Source organism: Miniopterus natalensis, chromosome 2 (assembly GCF_054644295.1).
Source record: "Miniopterus natalensis isolate mMinNat1 chromosome 2, mMinNat1.hap1, whole genome shotgun sequence".
Lineage (NCBI taxonomy): Eukaryota > Metazoa > Chordata > Mammalia > Chiroptera > Miniopteridae > Miniopterus > Miniopterus natalensis.
This window is the reverse complement of record NC_142082.1, coordinates 165781994-165805177: the sequence shown is the minus strand read 5'-3', so window position 1 is coordinate 165805177 and position 23184 is coordinate 165781994. Positions and strand designations below refer to the sequence as shown.

Sequence of the window (23184 nt, the reverse complement as noted above, 5' to 3'; positions counted from 1 at the left end):
AGCATGAAGGTCCATAAGAACATATCATAATCAAGGAGAGTAGGCTACTAAGCATGGAGGTAGATGCCATGGGACAAAGGCCAAAAGAGGTTCAGGTTAAGTAAAGCTGGGAAACTTGCCACAGCCTGGCTTAAAAAATCTTTTATTTATTATGCAATGACAGTGATTAATTCAACATGTGCGATCAATTTGTAATTTGGTAACTTGTAATTAAAAAATATTTAATTTGAGTGTAATAAAGAATGATATGCCATAAAAATTTGTTTCTAAGTCTTTTATAAACTTTAATGATCATCTGTTCTTAGAGCTATTCTGTAACATGAAAGAAGCGCCAAGTTATTTATTATGTTTAACTATAATCCAGATAACATCTTTACACACCATTTATTTTGGCGATGGCATGTCTATGGCCAATGCATTCGTAGTAAATCTTTCATGTCACCTTCCATACATTTCTGTTTCTTAGAAATGGGAGAAGAAAGTGTGACTTACTCTGAGGTGCAAGTTTTTTCATCCCAACGGCAGAGGACAGCTAATGTCTCTGAAAGTAAAGGGACCATGTGTTCTGGGCACCCAGGTTCGTAGCTTTCTCACTTTTATTTTATTGTTTTACTTGACACTTTTAAAACAATGTCTGAAATATGTCTGAAATTGAATGCAACAAATGCACAAAATTTTACACACAAACGAAACTCTAACCTCCCCAATCTTAAAATACTCTGTGACTGTGGATAATGACAAACATTGTCCAACAGGACCTAAACTTTAGATCAAGTAAATACAGTTCAAGTGAGCAAATACATTTTGCACAAGGTTATTTAATTTACTATATGTAATCCTTTGAAGTTAACAATCACAATGCTAAATAATTTAAGAAATAAAATTAATCAGATTCACACTTTATGTGAATTTGTGGTTATTTGATTTATTTAATTTAAAAAATTATATCTGCCAGAGAAAAACAAATACCATGTGATCTCACTTACATGTGGAATCTAAAGAACAAAATAAAGTAATAAACAAAATAGAAACAGACTCATAGATGCAGAGAACAGACTGATGATTGCCAAAGGGGAAGGGGGCTGGGGGGACAAAGGAGAAAGGACTGAGAAATGCAAATTGGTAGTCACAGAATAGTCACAGTGATGCAAAGCACAGCATGGCGGATATAGTCAACAATATTGTAACAGCTGTATATGGTGCCAGCTGGGTACTGGAAATATCAGGGGAACACTTTGTAAAGTATGTAATTGTCTAACCACTATGCTGTACACCTGAAACTAACGCAAAATAATATTGAATGTAAATTGTAATTGAAAAATAAAATAACTACACCTGCCATTATCAAATACATAAAATATATTTTTCACTCAACATTTTGCCGTTATTATGTTTCTATTTTATCAGCACAGTTTTATTTTCATCATTTATTAACCATGTATGACTGTATGCATTTGGGGAAATAGTGCCATTTGAATAGTTTGTTTCCATATTTTAACATATATAAAAAGCACAGTGATGCATACTTAACCTTTTGATACAGTCACCTTTTTGAATATCTAATTCTTTAGATTTTCACTAGTGTAAATATCTAAGTGTCTGAACAATTTTATGCTTGATGTAGAGAAATTAATTTAAAAATTAATTGTTCAAACTTTTAATCTGTATATACTGTTTTGTAACCCTTAACTCCCACATGTAAAAACTGGAGCATAAAGAGTAAATGTTTTCTTATTTTCTCCTTCTGAATATATAATAGGCTCATTAAAATAAATATTTACAACATTAAAATCACCAATGGGCAAAAATATGCTAGCAGATTATTCACAGAAGAAATAAAAATAGTTAATATGTACATTAAAGAGTTCACATTCAAGTAACTGAAAAAAATGTAAATTGAAACTAGAGTCCACAATGTTTGCCTATAAAATGTCAACCTTGATAGTAGCAGATTTGATGACAAACTATATTGCAATATATTTTATCATAGAAAAAAGCAGAAATTACCTCAATGTCTGAAAAGAGAGAAGAGTCAAAATTTATGATATATACATGAGAGAGAATATTATACAGTCAGCTTACAAACATTTATTAAAAATGTAATGACCTGTTAAAATAGTAAAAATTAGTTAAAACTTTTAATTTGTTAAAATAGACATAGTCAAGGTAATAAAACAAAGTGATAGTGGTGTGCTTCTGTGTGAAACAATTCGTGATTGGCTTTTAATTTCTTGTTAATCTTTCCTCAAATTTTCAAATTGCATAAAAGTGTTGCATGTAACTTTTATATATTTTATTTTAAAAACAGTATAAATATTTCACTCCTGCATTTGATATTAAAATTAATATCAAGACTATGAACTCCAGAACAGTTTTACATAATGAAGTGGCAGACGAGCAAAATCACACAGCTGCGTAAGGCCTATAGACATGCCTTTGGAGTTTGGTTATGAAACACTCAAGAAACAAAACAGAAACAGACTCCGAGACAAGGAGGCCAGGCTGATGGGCGCCAGAGCGCAGGGTGCTTGGGGGACTGGGTGAAAAAGGTGAAGGGACTGAGAAATGCAGATTGGTAGTTACAAAACAGTCACGGGGATGCAAAGTACATATAGCAAACATAGTCAATAATATTGTAATAAGTATGTATGGTGCCAGGTGGGTACTTGCAATATCATGGAGAACATGTTGTAAAGTAAATGATTGCCTAACTCCTATGCTATACACCTTAAACTAATACAAAATAATATTGAATATAAACTATAATTGAAAAATTTAAAGAATTGTGAATAAGCATATAGAAGCTAATGTTTGAACCAATTTACTGATCTCCTTCTAATAGGCTGTTCTGCTCCGCCTTCTTCATGGAAGTTAATTTCAGTGATTCTGGGGATCATCTGCTTGGGGCTCCTTGTGTCTGTTGGAATCTTAGCCACAAAGTGTAAGTCTCTATGATAGAAAAGGAGTCAGCTTGTTCACTTCTCATAGAAAGGAATCTCTTTACTATTTTTTATTTTTATTTTCTAATGTAATTTCCTCAGTACCAGTTTATTGTTGGGATTGTCTCTGTACTAGAGGTGATTTTAAGAGGCACATCAAATTACTAACCTGGCCTTTCCATTGAACTTTCATGACTTTGCCCTGAGGCTCATTCCTACTGTCCCATCCACCTGAAATAAAAGCTTGTCTTTCTTTTGCTACCTGTTAACCTTTATCTCTTACTTAAACTTACACCATGATTACTTCTGAGAAACCTCGCTGAGGATTTTCCTAAGCAGAATCAATTGCTCTATAATCTGTGCTCTTACCTGTATTACATTAATTTTCCAATCTGACTTGTATTATTATTAGATTTGTCTGTGTATGCCTCTCCAATTATATTGAGCCTTTTAGATGTCATTGCTAATGTATTTTTTCCTATATGTAGTCACATAACAAATGAAGTGTTTTGTGCAATAGCAAATTTATCTTAGGACAAATGTGACAAACCACACTGATATTTGTCATTTGTTCCTTAGTAACAGAGCCATGTTCAGGAAATTTCACTTCCAGTCAGGAAACAGACCAGAAGGGATTGTTTTCAGGTAATTCAGGGATTCCATCACTATCAACAAAAGTTCAAGGTAATTAGGGACCAAGTCATACTTTCTAAGAGTTAGAAAATAACAATATCTGTGTGTTTATTTGTGTGCATATACAATAATTAATTAATTAATATAATTTATATATTGCTTATCATCTATTTTTCACAATGTAAACACATATATTTCTATATATAAATATACTAACATGAGACACTTAGACTTACTCTAATTTTTTCTTTAGGTTGGAAATGTCACCCTTGTGAAGACAACTGGCACCAACATGGGGAAAACTGCTACTCTATTTCTAACAATATGAGTCCTTGGGAAGATTGTGAAGTTCGTTGTTCAGTTTTGCTTTCAAGTTTTCTTAAATTAGAGACTGAAAAAGAGATGGTAAAAATAAGTATATGTTTCTTAAATTGTAGTAAGTTTCTCCAGGAGGCATTTCTTGGGCTCTGGGCTTTCTGTCTTCTGAGATCAGTGTTTCAGTGCAGGGAGGCTGATGTGATACACACCCGATTGTGCTGTTCCTTTTCTGGAAACTCTTCTGGGCCTAGTACAAAGCCCCTAAGCCGTATATCTGTGCAAGTTTTATTCACGTCTGGACTCTTGCCTCTCTGCAACTCCCTTAGTCACCAACAACTTAACATTTCTACTTCTTCACCCACTTATTTTAACTACTTCTTTCCTGTGCTTCTTAAAGTGTAGTTCAGTCTCCTCACAGTTTTACCATCCTCTCCCCAACCCTTTGTAACTTTACCCTAATAAATGCCTATTTATTTTTCTGGTTTATCCTAAAACCACTATAATATGAAAACATTTATTTTGATCACCTGGTCCTGTAAAAGTTCCTGATAAATACTGTCATTTTATTATGTAATTCCCTTTACAGGCAATTCCTTAATTAATTGATTTGCATCCTCCTTAAATCCTTGGGTAACAAGTCTATTTATTGCCTTTCAATGCTCAAAACGCAACACAGTGTTCAGAGTGTTATAAGGGCTCCACAATAGTTGTTTGATGAATAAATAAATTATTGGTTATTAGTGAGTTGCCAAAAAAAAAAAATCCCTAGCATTTTTTATTATAGTGCTATAATTCCAGATAAAATAAAAATGTTTAATAAAGTAAATACAAATTTTAAATTGCATATACATAGGCAAGCAACCTAAGGTACCAGGTTGTTGGTTTTTGTCTGTTCTCATTCTACTCAGGATTTTGTAAAAAAATTGTCAATGATGCAGTGTCAAAAGGGAAAGATTTGGATCAGTTCATATTACAACAGCAGTCACCTGGAATCAGCTTCACTAGATGGCTCAGCTTTTATGGTGGACCAGTAAGTATCTTCCTGCTATTTTAAAACACCAGACCCAGAATAGCAATATTAATTATCTAGTGTGCATGTGATTAGATGTTAAATTGCATGATGTGAAGTTTTCTATTAAACCTGATCCTGATTACTCCAACTCAGAACTCTTCAAATATTTCATCCTTAGAAATGAATAGCAATAATGCTTTGTATGGAGGCTAATAATTTATACCCTAGTAGAAATCAGCTGATTTTCTAAGTATAGGCTTAATTTTCATTTCTCTGAATCATAGTAAATTACTACATAATGTACAAAGACACTTTTGAGAGGACCGTGAAGTCAAAACTATTTCATAATAATATTGAAATGTGATTTTCTCTTTCAGTCTTATTTTTTTTCTGAGTGAATAGAAGTATTTCTGAAGCTTTATAACATAATATATCAAAACAAACTAAATATGAAGCAGATATAAAGCTTCAGTTGTTTTTATTATGCTAGACAATTAGGGATTTGCGAAGCTATAAAGCAGTGTCAATGTTGGCACTATTTTTTTGGGGGGGATATCATTAGCCTTGTATTAACATGAAATGTATATGTATTTATTATTGTTAAATATAATTAAGTGAATCTTTTTAATATATAAGAATTAATTTTTAATGTGACAGATTTGAATAGTTATAGCCCAAATAACAAAATTGCTTTGAGTTCCACAATAATTTTTAATAGTTAAAAGGAGTCCTGACACAAATTTTGAAAACTGCTCTTATAATATTACACCAATTTTCTTATTAAAATGCTAACGTATAGAAGGTACTCAGTTCATCCTAGCATGTTATTAAAATAAATTTAAAAAGTTCTATTTGTCAAGCACATGTGGATAACAATCAGGACTAAAACATTTTTAGCATCTTTCATTTATTTATTTTTTTTAAATCCTCACCTGAGGATATGTTTTTCATTGATTCTAGAGAGATAGGAAGGGAGTAGGAGAGAGAGAAATATCAATGTGATAGGTTCCTTCCTCTATAGGAATGGAACTCACAACCTGGGTGTGTATCCTGATCAGGAATTGAACCCGTGACCCTTCAGTATAAGGGATGATGCTCTAAGTAACTGAGTCACACTAGCCAGGGCTCATTTACTTTTGAATGAAACAAATACATTCTTACCAAAACTTAGAAGCTTTTTTCTTCAATAAAGAAGCCCACCAGTTGTAATTTTTTAAAATTAGATTCCAGATTTCTGAAAAAGTTGAGTCAGACAGTTTTTGTCAGCTTTATCATTGTTTTAGTGGACCAGTATTCTGGAGTTTCTTACTCTGCCATTTTCCTTCCTTAACATTTGAATGGAACAAATATTATTTATTATTTATATATAAATAAATCTGCCAAAGAAATGTTTTTTATACTTTAATAAATGCATAATAATTTTTAAAACTAGAATTGATATATGAAATAAATTTTATTTAAAATAGAAATTCCTCTCTGATGATTTAGCAACGTTGAGCATTTTTTTTCATGTCTCTTGGCCATCTGTATATATGTCCCCTTGGAGAAGTGTCTATGCAGGTCCTTTGCCCATTTTTAAATTGGATTGTTTGTCTTCCTCTTGTTGAGTTGTACAAGTTCTTTGTACACTTTGAAAATTAGCCCTTACCAGATTATGCTAAGTGAAATAAGCCAGGCAGAGAAAGACAAATATCACATGACCTCACTTATATGTGGAATCTAAACACAATAATCTGATGAACAAAATAGATTCAGTAACATAGAAGCATGGATCAGACTGACGAATCTCAGAGGGAAGGTGGGAGTGGGTGGGAGAGATTAACCAAAGAATTTATATGCATATATGCACAACCCATGGACACAGACAATATTGTGGTGAAAGCCTGGAGAGGCATCAGTAAGGGTAGAAGGGGTCGATGGGGAATAAAGGGGACATCTGTAATATTTTGAACAATAAAAATACTAATAAAATAAAATAGAATAAAATTTTCTCTCTCTCTAGGCACCAATTAACAAAACCTGACACTGCCAATAATCTTTGCGAATATATAAATAATGGTCAGTTATGTGCTGGCAATTGCAATGGCCTCGGTCATTGTATATGTAAGAAGACAACATATGGAAATTGAATCACTCATAAGTGGGATATAAAACTGAAACCAACAAATAAAGGAACAAGAAAAACAAACAGAAACTCATAGATGTAGACAACAGTGTGGTGGTTACCGGAAGAAAGGGGGGATGGAAATAGGAAAGGGCAAAGGGGGTCAAATATGTGATGGAAGAAGACTGACTTTGGGTGGTGGGCATACAATGCAATATACAGATGGTATCACAGAACTGAACGCTTGAAACCTATATCATTTTATTACTCAATGTCACACCAATAAATTTAACTTTACAAAAACCAAAAAAGGAAACATTCATTTTTCCAGGGTAATTTTCCACTTTATTTAAGAAAAACATTTAGTTACCTAAAAGGATGTATCTTGAAATGATTGAATCCCATAGAAAACTCTAATGACTGAAGTTTAAGGAAAAAAGAGAAAGGGCCCAAATAATAAAATGAGAAGTAGAAGAGCAGAAGTAACAGCTTACACCACAGAAACGCAAAGGAGTGTAAGAAAATATTATAAACGACTGTATGCCAACAAACTGGACAATGTGGAAGAAACGGTTAATTCCTGTAAACATACACTCTCCCAAAACTGAACAAAACAGAAATAGAAAATATGAACAGACCGACGACAACTAATGAAATGGAGGAAGTAGCCAAAAAACACCTAATGATTGAAGCTTTAAGGCCACCAAATGCTTCAAAACTGTAGATGAAGTTGAGTCACTATATGTAGCTCCATATCGAACACCAGTTCTTGTCTTGTTTTGGGAGCCTTCTCTGTTTCATGACAATGACACTGGCCCACAGGGGAGAGAGCACGTGGCCTTTAGAGAAGTCAGCTTTTTCACAAGCCTGGAAAGCAATGTCTTGGAAATAGTTGTAAAGCTCAAGAGAATTTTAAAAGTTCTCATGACTCTAAAGTGTCCATGGAAGGCTCTTCCAACTGCTGCACACGTGCAGGTACTATTCCATCTGCCAAAGGTTCTGGTGTCCTAATGATTTGCTCAGATTCCTACTCATTTTACGATTTTCAACTCAGATGCCACTTTCTGCTCTGAGAAGTCTTGGAAGGCCTCCCTAAAACTCAAATCCTTCTTTTTTCTTTTTTTCTTTTTTTAGCAGTTTCAGTGCCATATTCATATTATAAGGAATAATTTAATTTCTACCAAAGGTCTTGTGGGTTATATTAAATTAGTAGTGGCATTTTGAAATTTTGAGGATGTTTCTGTTGATTTTTCAACTTTAGAAATATTTCAAAAATAGCAAATTTAATGAACCCTCATATACCCTTCACCAGGCTTTAAGTATATTTAATTTTCAAATGTATTGTGTTTGAAAAGTTCTAAAAGCCTTATTAGTTTAATATTTGTGAATATTTAATAAAACCACAGTTTAAAATTAAGTTCAGCCATAGGTATTATCAACAGTATTAAACTTAAAAAATGAATTTGTTCATCAATCAATAATTTACAAATTGAACAAAACATTGTGATAGAAGATAAAATCTTTAGTTGTTAACCTTTATTCATAACAAGGTTATGATGTGTGGCATGTCAGATGAAAAAGTATTTAATAAATATTGATGGTATTTTCTTCTGGAAGTTGTCTTCATGGAGAAAAGTCAGAGAATGGAGTTTGTGTCTTTGAATCCTTTATAGTCTATAAACAATAAGCCTTTACACAGTCCTCTGCATGCAGATGTATGTGTTTGGAGTTGAACAGTTTTCTGTGTAACCTTTAAAACTTGAACCGTAAACTGCACAGCTTCCTTTTGCCACATCAACCAGTGTGAGTCTAGATTAGGGAGAAAGACAAATTACATTTATAACTTCATAATGCAGAAATATAAAAGTAAAATAATATTTATGTAAATATAGGTGCTTAAATAATACCATTTCAGGAGATTTAAGGATTTTCCTGGCCTTTCTTAATTTACAGATAAGCAAAATTTTGCCAACTCAGATAATAAAAGCAGTAAAAGTTGCATATTATTATAAATTTATGTGCTACTATTTTTATACATTGGAAATTAATCAATTTAGAAAGTCTGGAATCTCTTTATATGTGTACCAAAGTGAGATAAAAGCTTTAAAATGTTTTTTAAACAAATATTTAGGTTAGAAATAAATTGAGAATGCAGTGTCAAGTTTTGTGAAAAACACAATATTTTTCAGATATATGCAATTTTACTTGGTAATAAAAGTTTTAAAAATTATAAAATCCTCCAGTGTATACACACATACTTCAATATGAAATTGACACCAAAAAAGGACCATGGTCTGATTATATAAGTATTAGAATGGACAAGAGAATTATTTCTGTCTATACAGAAACAACTAGGCACTATAAGTGAAAAAAATTAAGAGATATTTAGTAACGGCTCTTAGTTGGTCTCAATCTATGCACATTAGAACCTCATTTTTTCTAATCTCACTCTTTCCCTGTGTTTCTTCCACTTCTATGTTTGTTTTTCTGTACCACTCTCATAACATTTCTGCCAGAGTATTAGTTACATGGGATTTTACTTGTTTATTCATAACTATATTTCTAACTGAGGTGTGAAGGTTTTGAAGGAGTAACGTTCTACTCATCTCTGTAGTTGTGTCTGCATAGTTTCTGGAAATTGAGTAGCACTCAATCAATATTTATTATATGCATGAAGAGAAATTTAGCATGCTAGGTGTTTTGCTTCTCAAGTGAACTTTTGCACTTGCAGAGTGGAAAAAAATGAGGTAAGATGTTACAAAATCTTATTAATGTTTCCAGTGAACAAGCTCTTTTTTGTCAAAAATGAAATCTCAACCCATACAGAAATGAGGCCATCTGAAATCAATTCTAAGGTATACAGGACATATACAACATTTCAGAAGTAGGACCAGAGGCATGGATAAGTACAACAGACTGACAGATCTCAGAGGGCAGGAAGGTGGGAGGACAGGAAGAGATGAACCAGTAAATATATATGCAGGGAGACATAACCCACGGACACAGACAATGTGGTGAAAGCCTAGGCGGGGTGGGGGCAGGATGGAGGGAGGCAAAGGGGGAGGGACGGGGGACATCTGTATTAGAGTCAACACTAATAAAAAAAGATAGACCATAGTCTGGCCCATAAAAACTTATCAGTAAATGCAAGTAGATTCAAGTCACAAAGCATGCTTTTTGATCAAGATGGAATTAGGCATTAATAACAGAAAGATCTTTGGGAAATTACCAAGTGTTGAAAACTAACACATCTGGAAATTTTATGGGTCAAAGAACAATGCAAAAAGGAATTTAGAAACTATTTTGGACTGAATGAAAATGGAAATAAATAGCTCATAATATGTGGGATATTGCCAAATCATCTCACATATTAGTAGCATGAAATTAGAAAAAAGAAAGGTTGCATATCAATATATTAGTTTTTACCATAAGAAACTAGAGAAACAAAAGTTAACCTTGAGTGAGAAGATTGTTAATAAAGATCAGAGCAGAAATCAGTGACATAAAAAATTGAAAAATGAATGATAAATAAGCACAGAAAAGATGCTCAATATCATTAATTATTAAGAAAATGCAAATTCAAACCACAATGAGATACCACTACATACATTAGAATGGCTAAAATTTAAGAGACTGATTGTAACAAGTATTGACCAAGATGTTGAGCAACTAGAAATCTCATACCTTGCTAGTGGGATTGTAATTGCACAACCCTTTTGTATAATAGTTTGGCAGTCTCTTAAAAAATTAAACATATACCCTTGTAGGATCCATCCATTCCATTCCTAGGTATTTATGTAAGAAAAAGGAGAGGCAATATTCGTACAAAGTCTTGCACACATGTGTTCATATCAAGTAGCTTTATTTTTAATAGTAAAAAACTGGGAATTACCCAAATATCCATCAATATATGAAAGAATAAACATAACTGAGCAACACCCAATGAATGGAAAAACTGTCAGGAATAAAAAGAAAGGAACTCTTTATATGTTATGAGGTGGCTAATCTCAAAATAATACACTGAGTAAAAAAGCCAGACATAAAAAACCAGTACATACTGCAGGACTCCATTTATGTAATCCTATAAATTACGAACTAATCTATAGAGAGAAAACAGATTAGTTGCCTAGAGACAGAAAGAGGTAGGTAGGAGGGGCATGAAGGAGGGATTATAAAGGTGCAGTGGGAATGTTTTCCAGGTCATAAATATGTTAGTTATCTTGACGTTATTAATGTTTTCCTGGATGTATGTGTTTGTCAAAATCTATTATATTGTACACTTGTGGCATAAATAAAAAGAGAATGTCGCTTTACTGAATGTCAATTATTATCTCAACAAATCTGGTAATAACTTCATAAAAGATTGTATGTGATACTTGACCTATCTGTTTGGACTCCTCATCTGTAACATGAGCGTGGTATTAGCCCTATCTTGCCCAGTATTAGGACATATCAAACAATCGATGTCACTCATTACTATAGGTATTGGCTGCTCTGCTCCACAATATACTCAATCTAGTCCTTAAGAGTTTTTGGCTGACTCTATTAGCATATGGGGATTTCCTGGCATTGTGGGGAGAAAGATGTGATAGTTAAGTGATCACAGGAATAACTAGAGACAAATCCACAACTAGAGACCTGTTGGTACAGACTTACTGATTGGGAGAGAGAATGGAGCCATCTTCCCACTGCCAGGTTCCAACTGTTGAATTTTGTCTCAGTCCTATCCAATGAAAGGACTTCACCAATTTAAAGAAATCCTGTTTGAAATCACAAAGTCAGTACTCAGAATTTTAGTAAATACAAGGCTATATTCATGTAATAATTTTTCCCAAAGTTGGGGAAAATGCACTCTGTACTCTGGCAGAATTCCAACTTTAACAACACATATATAATACCTGCAATTTTTGTGTTTTCTTATTTTTAATACAGAGGTATTTGGGATTGGTGTATCAGAGCCCGGTGCATCTATTATATTTCAGGTTCACATTCTAGAGGTTGCCACATATGTTAGGACTAAATTTAGGAATATGGATTCAAGTGATACTTAACCTGGTCCTCTTTGCTGTATATCTTCAGGAGACTGGCATTTTGAGATATACAAGAAGCTTGGCTCTGAAACCAGCTTTTGCTCTCACTAAAAAATTGGTAGCAGCTGTTTCTATAACATATCCAGTCTTTAGGACATGGGCCACAGTAACTTTCTAGAAAGGGAGAATATGTTATTAGTTCTGCATATGTCTAAAGATTATAGTAGACTTTTTTCTAGGCAGGTTAAATATCTTTTTTATTCTAACTCTAAAATTACAATATTAAATCATTATGGTAATACCCAATGACATACCTCTACATATTTATAGATAGATGGTAGATAGCTATGCCAAAACTGTGTCTACTTTTTACAAGTACTCCCTTATTGTAAAAAATAAAATAAGATTAAAAAAGCTATAGTGAATTGTGGACAAGAATTAATTATTTTCTTATACATATTCTTTTTATTACATTTATTAGTTAGTAAGATTCTATAGGTTTCAAGTGTAGATGTCTATAATACATGATGTGTCTTATAAACTTTCTTGTTAGCAGCATTGGATACATGCCTAAAACCCAGTATACACAGATACATGCAATTTGTGCTTCAAAATATTAAAAAACTTTTTCTTACCGTTCAAAGAAATTGAAGCTGGTTGGTTGAATGATGCTATTAAAATAATAATAATTATAATGATTAGAAGGGTTTGTGTTGTTGTAACATAGTTCCAGTAAAAATAAAAAACCTCTTCCAGACAAAAAATCAACAAGGAAACAGTGACTCTAAATGACACACTAGATCAGATGGATTTAATTGACATTTACAGAATGTTTCATCCGAAAGTTGCAGAATATACATTCTCCTCAAGTACACACGGGGCATTTTCAAAGACAGACCACATGCTAGGACACAAAACAAGTCTCTACAAGTTCAAGAAGATTGAAATCATATCAAGCATCTTTTCAGACATTTACACCATGGAATACTATGCCGCTGTAAAAAAAAAAAGGCTCCCTTACCCTTTAAGACAGCATGGTGGGGCCTGGAGAGTATTATGCTAAGTGAAGTAAGCCAGACAGAGAAAGACAAGTGTCACAGGACCTCACTCATATGTGGAATGTAATGAACAAAATAAACCGATGAACAGAGTAGATCCAGAGACATAGAAGCATGGAACAGGCTGAGGGATCTCAGAGGGAAGGCGGGAGTGGGTGGGTGGGAAGAGATTAATTTAAGAACTTATCTGCACATATGCACAATCCATGGACACAGACGACAGTGTGGGGAAGGCCTGGGGGGAGGGGGTGCAGGGTAGAGGGGGTCAAGGGGGGAAAAAGGGGGACATTTGTAATACTTTCAACAATAGAGAGAAATTAAAACATAAAAAAAGATTATATAAGGTTAAAAAAAACCCCAAAAAACCAACAAAATAAATAGCTGACAAGTTTCTAGACTAATATCTAAAATATAAAGACACATTCAATACTGCTAGTATATGTTTCTTTAATTCTGAAGATTTATCAAAGTAATGTATTACAATCATTAGGTCAACAATGTTATCTACTTCTCTGTTATCACTTACAATTTGTGACGATGACACTGGATATCATTAGCATTGCAATGAAATGGATTCCCATCGCTACAGCAATGGCCCGGGCAAGGAAAAATGGAGATTCTGTCAAAGAAAACAGAGTGAGAAAAATGAGATAAAGGATAAAGGGTTCTGCTTTGTTCATGTTTAACATAAACGTTAGAATGTTTTCTATGTGGGGGTGATATCAGCGTTTGTGCCTCAATTATTTTTCTCAGGACAGATAAAATAAGTGTTTTGTAAATGATTTTTAAAAAGACTATAAAAATGTAACATTTCCACCTATTTCTCTTTACGAGTTCCCCAGAGTAAACCATGGTTATCGTTTTTAAAACTTTCCATTAAGATACAATAATAAATATGTACAGTTCTCTTAAACCCCTTTTAAAAACATATATTTAAGAACCTATACAAAATATTCTATCTTTTTTTTACTTAAGAAAATATCCTAGTAATTATTCTAAACATGTCTTATAAAGTTATAGTTTTATAAATAGCTGCTTGCATTGTGTTTTATTGGTATATGGATAAAATTAATTTTTTCCAATGCATATTTAAATTGTTTTTTAGTTTTCACTAAGATATAATGATATCAACAACATTTTATGCACACCTGTACATATTTTTTAGTGTCCCTCTGGGAAAGATTCCCCAAAGGCTAATTACTGAGTCAAAGAGCACTTACGTTTTAAATTTTTGTAATGATTGAAAATTTTAGTTTAAAGAGACTATACCAATTTTTGAAGTACCAAATATAAATTTAAAAGCCTTTTTGCTCACGCTTTCCTCTGCATTAAATATTATTGACATTTTTAAATGTATAAAGCTGATGACCAATATTATTTTTTTTAATTTTAACTATTTTTCTTGTTATAAATAACAAGATAACAAAAGATTGAACATTTTCGACTATGGTTGTCATGTTTTTATTTTATTTCTTTGAGACTTCTTGTATTTGTATAAAGTAATTTTTTAATTTAATTTTTTAGGTTTAAAATATTAGTTTATTTTTTGCCATATGTTTTGCAAATATTCATCTTAGATATCATTTTTGTTTTAACTTTATTTATGATACTTTGGGGGGTGCTTAAGTGGATAATAGTTGAGTTGCCCAAACCATTACTCTTTTTTTGATATTAATAAAAATGCTTTCCTTATTTTGGGTTTATAAAATAAATTATCCATCATAAGCTATATAGTTTCTTATTTTTATTGGATTTATTTGGTGTGTGTGTGCAATAAATGAGGCAGAAACTCAAATTTACAAAAAATTTTCTTTTCCAAATGGTTAATAAATTTTTCTATCACTGTTTAGTGAATAAATCACTGTATCTCATTGATATGAAATACTACCTGTAGCATATAATACACTCTTATATGTGTTTACATTTATTGCTATATTATCTAATCTGTCTTTCTACTCAAACTATATGTAAAATATCTCTACTTTTATAATATGCTTGAGTACTTATAGTGCCCATAATATTATATTACATTTCTTTTAAAAAATATTTTATTTATCATTACATTTCATTATGCCTTAAGAACTTAAAAATGAGCTTTACAAGAACCTGCCACATTTAAAATATACTACATTAGCCCGGCTGGGTGGCTCAGTTGGTTGAGCGTTGTTCTGCACACCAAAAAGCTTGTGGGTTCCATTCCCAATCGAAGTGAGTGCAGGAGGCAAGCAATTGATGTTTCTCTAGCACATCGATGTTTCTCTCTCTCTTTCCCCCTTCCTTTCTCTCTAAAATCAATTTTAAATATGTATATATATTTCAACAGAATCACATTAAATATATAAATATAGAGATATAACTTATATCTTTAAAATGTCTTATCATTGAATAGTTTCTTTTTCTATTATATATGTCTTATTTTATATTCATTAGTACAACTTTAAAGTAATAAAATTTTTTCCAACATCTTTAATTAGTTTATTTCTGAATTTTGGTATTATAAATATGGAATTTTCCTTTTATTACATTTTCCTTGCTTTTATGGTTTTGTAGATAGTTGATTATTACATACTGTTTTTAACCAAGTCCACGCATCAGATTTCCTTATTGTTTTGGGGAGTGAAGCTATTAAGGGTTTAAAAATATTTTAAATCACTTTGTGTATGATGTAAATTGGTGGTCCAGTTTCATTTTTTTGCATGTACCTGTCCAATTTTCCCATCACCATTTATTGAAGAGACTGTCTTTACTTCATTGTATGTTCTTGCCTCCTTTGTCAAATATTAATTGACCATAATAGCATGGGTCAATTTCTGGGTTTTCTGCTCTGCTCCACTGATCTATATGTCTGTTCTTGTGCCAGTACCAAGTGGCTTTGTAGTATAACTTGATATCTGGTATTGTGATCCCTCCAACTTTGTTCTTCTTTCTCAAGATTGCCATGGCTATTCGTGGTCTTTTTTGTTCCATATATATTTTCGAAGTGTTTGTTTTAGATCTGTGAAATACGCTATTAGTATTTTAATAGGGATTGCATTGAATTTATAGATTGCTTTGGATAGTATGGACATTTTAATGATGTTAATTTTTCCAATCCATGAACATGGTATATTTCCTCATTTGTTTATATCTTCTCCTATTTCTTTTTTCAGTGTCCTGTGGTTTTCCAAGTACAGGTCTTTTACATCTTTGGTTAAGTTTATTCCAAAGTATCTTATTTTTTTAGTTGCATTGGTAAATGTGATTTTTTTTTTTTAGTTTCTCTTTCTGAGAGTTCCTTATTGGTGTATAAAAATTCCATTGACTTTTGGGTGTTAATTTTGTATTCTGCTACCTTGCTGAATTCATTTATTAAATCTAGTGGTTTTTTGATGGAGTCTTTAGGATTTTCTATGTACAATATCATGTCATCTGCAAATAATGACAGTTTTGTTTCCTCCTTTCCAATTTGGATGCCTTTTATGTTTTCTTCTTGTCTGATAATTGTGGTTAGGCCTTCCACTACTATGTTGAATAAGAGTGGAGAAAGTGGACACCCCTCTCTTATTCCTGTTCTTAGGGAAAATGCTTTTAGTTTTTGCTCATTAAGTATGATGTTGGCTATAGGTTTGTCATATACGGCCCAAATTATGTTGAAGTATGATCCCTCTATTCCCACTTTGCTGAGAGTTTTTATAAAAAATGGGTGTTGGATTTTGTCAAATGCTTTTTCTGCATCTATTGATATGATCATGTGATTTTTGTCTTTCAATTTGTTTATGAGATGTATCATGTTTATTGCTTTGTGAATATTGTACCAGCCTTGCATTCCTGGAATAAATCCCACTTGTTCATGGTGTATGATCTTTTTAATATATTGCTGGATCCAATTTGCTAATATTTTGTTGAGGATTTCAGCGTCTATGTTCATCAGGGATATTGCTTGTAATTGTCTTTCTTTGTAGTGTCATTATCTGGTTTTGGAATTAAGTTAATGCTGACCTCATAAAAAGACCTTGGAAGTATTCCTTCCTTTTAGATTTTTTGGAATAGTTTGAGGAGGGTAGGTGTTATTTCTTCTTTGAATGTTTGGTAAAACTCCCCTGTGAAGCCATCCAGGCCAGGGCTTTTGTGTACTGGGAGCCCTTTGATTATTGCTTCAACTTCATCAGCAGTTATCTGCCTATTCAGGTTTTCTGACTCTTCCTGATTGAGTTTAGGAAAGTTGAATTTTTCTAGGAATTTGTCCATTTCATCCAGGTTATCCAGCTTGGTGGCATATAGTTGTTCATAGTATTTTCTTATAATCCTTTGTATTTCTGTTGGGTCAGTTGTTACTTCACCTCTTTCATTTCTGGTTTTGTTTATTTGGGTCCTCTCTCTTTGTTTCTTGATTAGTCATCAATCTTGTGTATCTCTTCAAAGAACTATGTCTTGGTTTCATTGATCTTTTGTATTGATTTTTTAGTCTCTATGTCATTTAGTTCTGCTCTGATCTTCATTATTTCCTTCCTTCTACTTACTCTGGGCTTTTCTTGTTGTTCTCTTTCTAAGTTTTTAAGTTGTAGGGTTAGAGAGCCTCTAAGAAGTTTTTCTTGTTTTTTTTCTTGTTTGTTTTTTGTGGTAGGCTTGTAGTGCTATGAAATTCCTGTCGGGACTGCTTTCATTGTGTACCACAGATTTGGAGTTGTATGTTCATTTTCATTTGTGTCCAGGAAGTTTTTGATTTCTTTCTTGGTCTCATTTGGTAACCTATTCTTTGTTTAATAACATGCTATTTAGCCTCCATGTGTTTGAATGTTTTTTAGTGTTTTACTGCAGTTTATTTCAAATTTCATGCCATTGTGGCATGAGAAGATGTTTGATATGATTTCAATCTTCTTGAACTTATAGAGACTTGTTTTGTGTCCTAACATGTGGTCTATCTTTGAGAATGACCATGTGCACTTGAGAGGAATGTATACTCTGCCACTTTGGGGTGAAGTGTTCTGTAAATATCATTTAAATCCATCTGACCTAGTGTCCCATTTAGCTGACGTAGTGTGCCATTTAGTCAATGTTTCTGTGTTGACTTTTTGTCTGGAAGATCTATCCAGTGAAGTCAGTGGGGTGTTCAAGTCCACAACCATGACTGTATTGCTGATGATCTCTCCCTTAACATCCTTAAGGTTATTATTGATAGGCCCTTATTTATTGCTATATTAATCCTTTTACCTATGTTTCTCTCTCTATTTCTTATTATTACAGCAGTCCCTTTAACATTTCTTGCAATGCTTCTATTTCTACTACTAATTACAGCAGTTCCTTTAATGTTTCCTGAGTTGCTGCTTTGGTGGTGGTAAACTCCTTTAGCCTTTTTTTTGTTTGGGAACTTCTTTATTTCACCACCTATTTTGAATGCTAGTCTTGTTGGATAGAGTAGTCTTGGTTTCAGATCCTTGTTCCGCATTATCTTGAATACTTCATGCCATTCCCTTCTGGCCTGTAGAGTTTCTGATGAGAAGTCAGCTGTCAGCCTTATGGGAGCTCCTTTGTAGGTAACAGGTTGCTTTTCTCTAGCTGCCTTTAGTATTCTTACTTTGTCATGAATTTTTGGCATTTTAATTATGCTGTGTCTGGGTGTGGGTCTCTGTGGATTCTTCTTGCTTGGGACTCTCTGTGCCTCCTGAACTTGTGTGACTTTTTCCTTGATCAGGTTAGGGAAGTTTTCTGCCATTATTTCTTCAAACAGGTTTTCTAATCCTTGCTTACTTTCAACCTCTTCTCACACCCTTATGATGCAAATATTGTTATGTTTCATGTTGTCCCACAGCTCCCTTAGACTGTCCTTCTGCTTTTTAATTGTTTTTTCTTTTTGAATATCTGATTGATTTTTTTTTTTTTTTTTTACCCTGTCTTCTAATTCTCTGATTCGATCCTTAGCTTCTTCTAATCTGCTGTTTATTCCTTTTAGTGTATTCTTTATTTCTGCCATGACAGTCTTCATTTCCTTCATAGTTTCCATTTCTTTTTTCATGCTGTTGAGCATCCTTACAATCAGTATTCTGAACTACATATCTGATGGATTGCTTATCTCTGTTTCATTTAGCTCTTTTTCTGCAGTCATCTTTTGTTCTTTCATTTTGGTCTTGTTTTTTTTGTCTCCCCATTTTGGCTGCCTGTTTGGGTTTGTTTCTATGTATTGGGTAGGCCTGATAGGAGTCTCGGTCTTTTTGGATGGTTTCTGGTTCGGGCCAATGTTAGTAGCTATTTGTGACTGGCTTTGTGTACTCTGTTTGGAGCTATCAACAACTCACAGCTTGAGGTTCCCTTTGCTGGGGCTGGGTGTGGTTGGACAGGGCCAACATGCACACCAAAGACTGTTTTACCAAGGCCCGAGTCTAGAGGCAGATCAGGTAAAGACTCAAAGCACTCTGAGGTCTGCCTCTGCCTGCAGGTGGATTAATCTGATTCTCTTAATGAGCCTCAGGCTGGAGAAACTCCTCTGGGTAGGGAGAGAGGTTTTCCAGGAGGATGGGGAAATTGTTTTCTCTCAAGCAAATGCTGCTTGGAAGGTAAATGTCTGCCTCTGTAGTTTGGTGGAATGACTCAGCACAGGAATCCAGAGGGGTGCCCTCTGAGCTCTATCTCCAGAGTCCACAACCCTAGATTCTTCTCAAACAGCTCCTATCCACTCTGTCCTTTGTCTGCTGGAGCCCAGGGTAGTGGCTGCACATGAAACTTTGTGTGTTGGCTCTTTAAATGGGTGCCTACATTTCCAGCTATCTCTCCCAGGCAGACAGAAACCATGCTGCTTTTCACAGCCAGTTGTTATGTGGGCACTTTTCTCAGTTCTGGTGCTCTTGGCTGGGAAGCCCAGACTGGGGTTTAGGCCCCAGAGTCCTCAGTGGGACCCCCCCTTCCCACAGCTGAGCTATCCCTCTGGACCTTCAGCTGCTACCTGTGGGAGCCCAGCTAGCCCTCTCACACCTCCACACTTCCTGCCAGTCTCAGTGTGTTCTCTGCTTTAGGTCCTTGGTTATGAGGGTGCTTGCTAGTTCGCCTTCAGTTGCAGTTATTTAGGATGGTTTTCCTATATTTTAGTTATAATTCCAGTTTTCCCCCGGGAGAGTGTCAGTGTAGCTTCCACTCAGTCCACCACAATCTTTCCATCTGAAACATTTTCATTTCCATATTTAACTCTTGAAATCTGTGCCATTTGATAATTATCTTTTTTTAACATTTAATCAAAATTTATAAGTGAGAGTAGTCTGTTTTTTTCCTTTTTGTTTAAACTATTCCAGGCCTCATTTTTAATCATATTCTGCATTGATAAAAGACAGAGAGCATATCCTCACTGCACGGACACCTTTCTGTGAGTAGCAGTCAAGTCATTGCTGCCAACTGTTTAAAAACATAACACTGAAGGATATTTTGTATTTCTTTTCTCTTCTATTTTCCATTTCTTACAGCTAGTTTTCAGTAACCCCTTAGAAACTGCAGTCTCAATTGTCATTATTATGATAATCTCATCATTTTTAGGGCATGAAAAGATTCTAAACTCAACAGTTTTAGAGTTAATCTCATTTCTGCTTTTCTTATAAAGGAAAAAGAAACTGAATGTTTATTGCTGATAATCATAGTTTCCAATTTTCACCTCATGATGACAAATGGAACATATTACTTACGTTTTTCTCCATGTATGTTTGTGGTTAATGTGGGTCTTTTTTTTTGCCATGGTGTAGAAGTAGCATCATTTATGAGTTTAGATTTGTAATTATGGGATTCAGACATATCTGGAGAAAAACAATTCAGGTCAGTATGAGTCACGGACTTTTTGCCATTTGGGTCATAAATTTTTAAACTTTAATTTGCCATTTCTTTTAAAGCATAAGATCAAGTTAGTTTTGTTTTATATTATTTCATTATTATGATTTTTACACTTTGTAGTATAAATAAAATTATATTTATTCTATAGCAACATATCTTTAGCAAGATCCTATATGCTAATTCTTAAAGTATAATAAAATCTATCATTAAAATAAAGACACTGTTCAGTGAAAAAGACAGGGCCTTACTTAGGGAGTTAGACATGTTTAACTTACAAAGCCACACTTACTAAGTTAATAACTTCACAAATTGAATAAAAATGTAAAAAGAAAGGAAAGAAATAATAAAGGATATCAATACAACCTGGCTATTTTTAAAAGTGAAATAAAAGAATATGCACTTAATATCAATAAAGTCAATCACATATTAAACACTTAGTAAAAGCTAGTGTGTCTAATTTTCTTCATAGTGAAGGATATACAAAGAATAAAGTAGTACAAGGTTTTATTTAGGATAATGACAGATAAAAAATCTTGTCTCTGAACAAAAAAGTAACTCTCCTTAAAATACTAAAAATTACTAAATATGTAAAAGCCTTTTACAAATGAAATGCTAAAGTTAATTACCTTTCACACCTAAAATTAAACTAAAATGTTGTTCAGACAATATGTAATTTAATTATTAAACATGTGAAGGGAGGTATTATTTTATGAATGAAGAAATGAATCTTAGAGGTGGCCAATGATATATTACTTACTTAATATAATGCTATAAACTGTGAATAATTTATAATACTTTTAGCTTTAGAAATACTTTCAAATATACGTCATTTTATTTGAATATCATAGAAATCCATTAAGATAAATATAACTTGTTTTATATCTCTACTTGACACGAAAGAGAACTTAAGTATGTAGAGGCTGGGAATTGCCCCAGATCTCAAAACTAGAGACTGGTAAAAGTTTAATTAAAATTCAATTCTTTTAACTCCAAATTCTGACGCTTTCACTATTTCAAGTTGCCTCAAATTGTGAGTTTACTTTAGGTAGTTAATGAAGTAAAGGGGAAAACACTTTCAAATTTTTTGAGACTTGATTTAAAATATAACATTAACATAATGTGAAATGAACATAAAATGAACATAAGTCAATTAGAATAAATTTATTTTCTAAGCCTTACATACTTGTATCAGATTCTAGGTATACTGAAATTATATACAGGCCAAACTACACATCTCTGTGGAAAGCACATACCCATGTTGCGAAGAGCCCACTGATCTTGGACTAACTCCATCTTACAGTTATGACTGCTTATCTACCACAAAGATGAATCCAAAGTCTTCATTTATAAATGTTCCTGAATAAAATACAATCACACACATTTATTTATTTATTTATTTATTTATTTATTTATTTATTTATTTATTTATTATTTTCTGTGTGGTGAGATGATCCATTTTTATCAGAAAAGTGAGAATACAGAAAAATTTTTCCCATGAATATATAAAAAAAGGAAAGAATGAAAGCAAGAATTCATATAAAGCCATGTAAAATTCTTTTTTAAAACATATTTTGATTATAAAAGAATAAACAATTATTTCAAAAGTGTAAAAATACATAATGAGTTCTTTTAAATTTACCTTCCTTAAGATCTTTAATCAAAAATGTTGCCATTACTGATATTGAATGACAATACATACAGTTTTGTATTATATTTTATTTTAGTTATATTTTATTTTATTTGGTGATAAGTACTTTCTTTGCAAGGTAAATTTGGGTAGATACATAGATGAATTTTTGTTGAATGTTTTTTCTTAGTGCATTTTAGTTCCACTTCTGTTCATATCATCCTCCTCCTCATTTACAAGTTATTATCAGCATTTTCATTAACAAAAATAATCTCACATTTGTTTATACAGTAACATTTTACCATGTCTAGCAGAGCTCCCAAAAAATAGCTATTTAATAAATATGCATAGTCCTTAGATTTTAAAAACAAAACCTGTTTCATATTTAAACATGACAGTTGAAAGCAACGGAGGTAATTTATTTATAAATAAGTTGTGTATCACATCAGATAAGTGCCTTGCATAAGAGCACAAAACTCATAAAGGTGAGAATTCAAATTGAAATTTAATTTTTTATTCCCAAATGTAGAGTCATTCTTCTGGTTTTGTTTAGAGAAAAGGTTCACCTTATAGCTACATCATAACTTCTGATTCTTTAAAAAGTTTATCCTAATTATCTATCAATGAAAAAAGTGAGAAAGAGCACACATCAAAAGTAATAAGCATTCCTTGCCTTCT

At 32.9% G+C, this 23184-nt stretch overlaps 2 protein-coding genes across 3 annotated transcripts; one reads left to right on the top strand and one right to left on the bottom strand.

Moving 5' to 3' along the window:
• The first annotated feature begins 468 nt into the window (after nucleotides 1–468).
• Nucleotides 469–7031, top strand: LOC107544043 (natural killer cells antigen CD94-like). The gene is made up of 6 exons (XM_016221784.2): nucleotides 469–577; nucleotides 2843–2941; nucleotides 3519–3623; nucleotides 3826–3977; nucleotides 4799–4920; nucleotides 6905–7031. Exons 1-6 carry the CDS (start codon nucleotides 469–471, stop codon nucleotides 7029–7031), a joined length of 714 nt encoding a protein of 237 aa, XP_016077270.2.
• A 1666-nt stretch (nucleotides 7032–8697) lies between these two features.
• On the bottom strand, nucleotides 8698–22187 carry KLRK1 (killer cell lectin like receptor K1). Of its 2 annotated transcripts, XM_016221767.2 has the most exons (7): nucleotides 22133–22187; nucleotides 20738–20845; nucleotides 13621–13713; nucleotides 12672–12707; nucleotides 12059–12210; nucleotides 11663–11766; nucleotides 8698–8815 (listed from the first exon to the last, which is right to left on the bottom strand). In XM_016221767.2, exons 1-7 carry the CDS (start codon nucleotides 22170–22172, stop codon nucleotides 8698–8700), a joined length of 651 nt encoding a protein of 216 aa, XP_016077253.2. In that variant the 5' UTR covers nucleotides 22173–22187. The 2 variants fall into 2 exon arrangements, with proteins under 2 accessions (XP_016077253.2, XP_087670078.1); XM_087813952.1 differs by lacking the exon at nucleotides 22133–22187 and having other exon boundaries at nucleotides 12672–12752; nucleotides 20738–20843.
• Nucleotides 22188–23184: the final 997 nt, after the last annotated feature.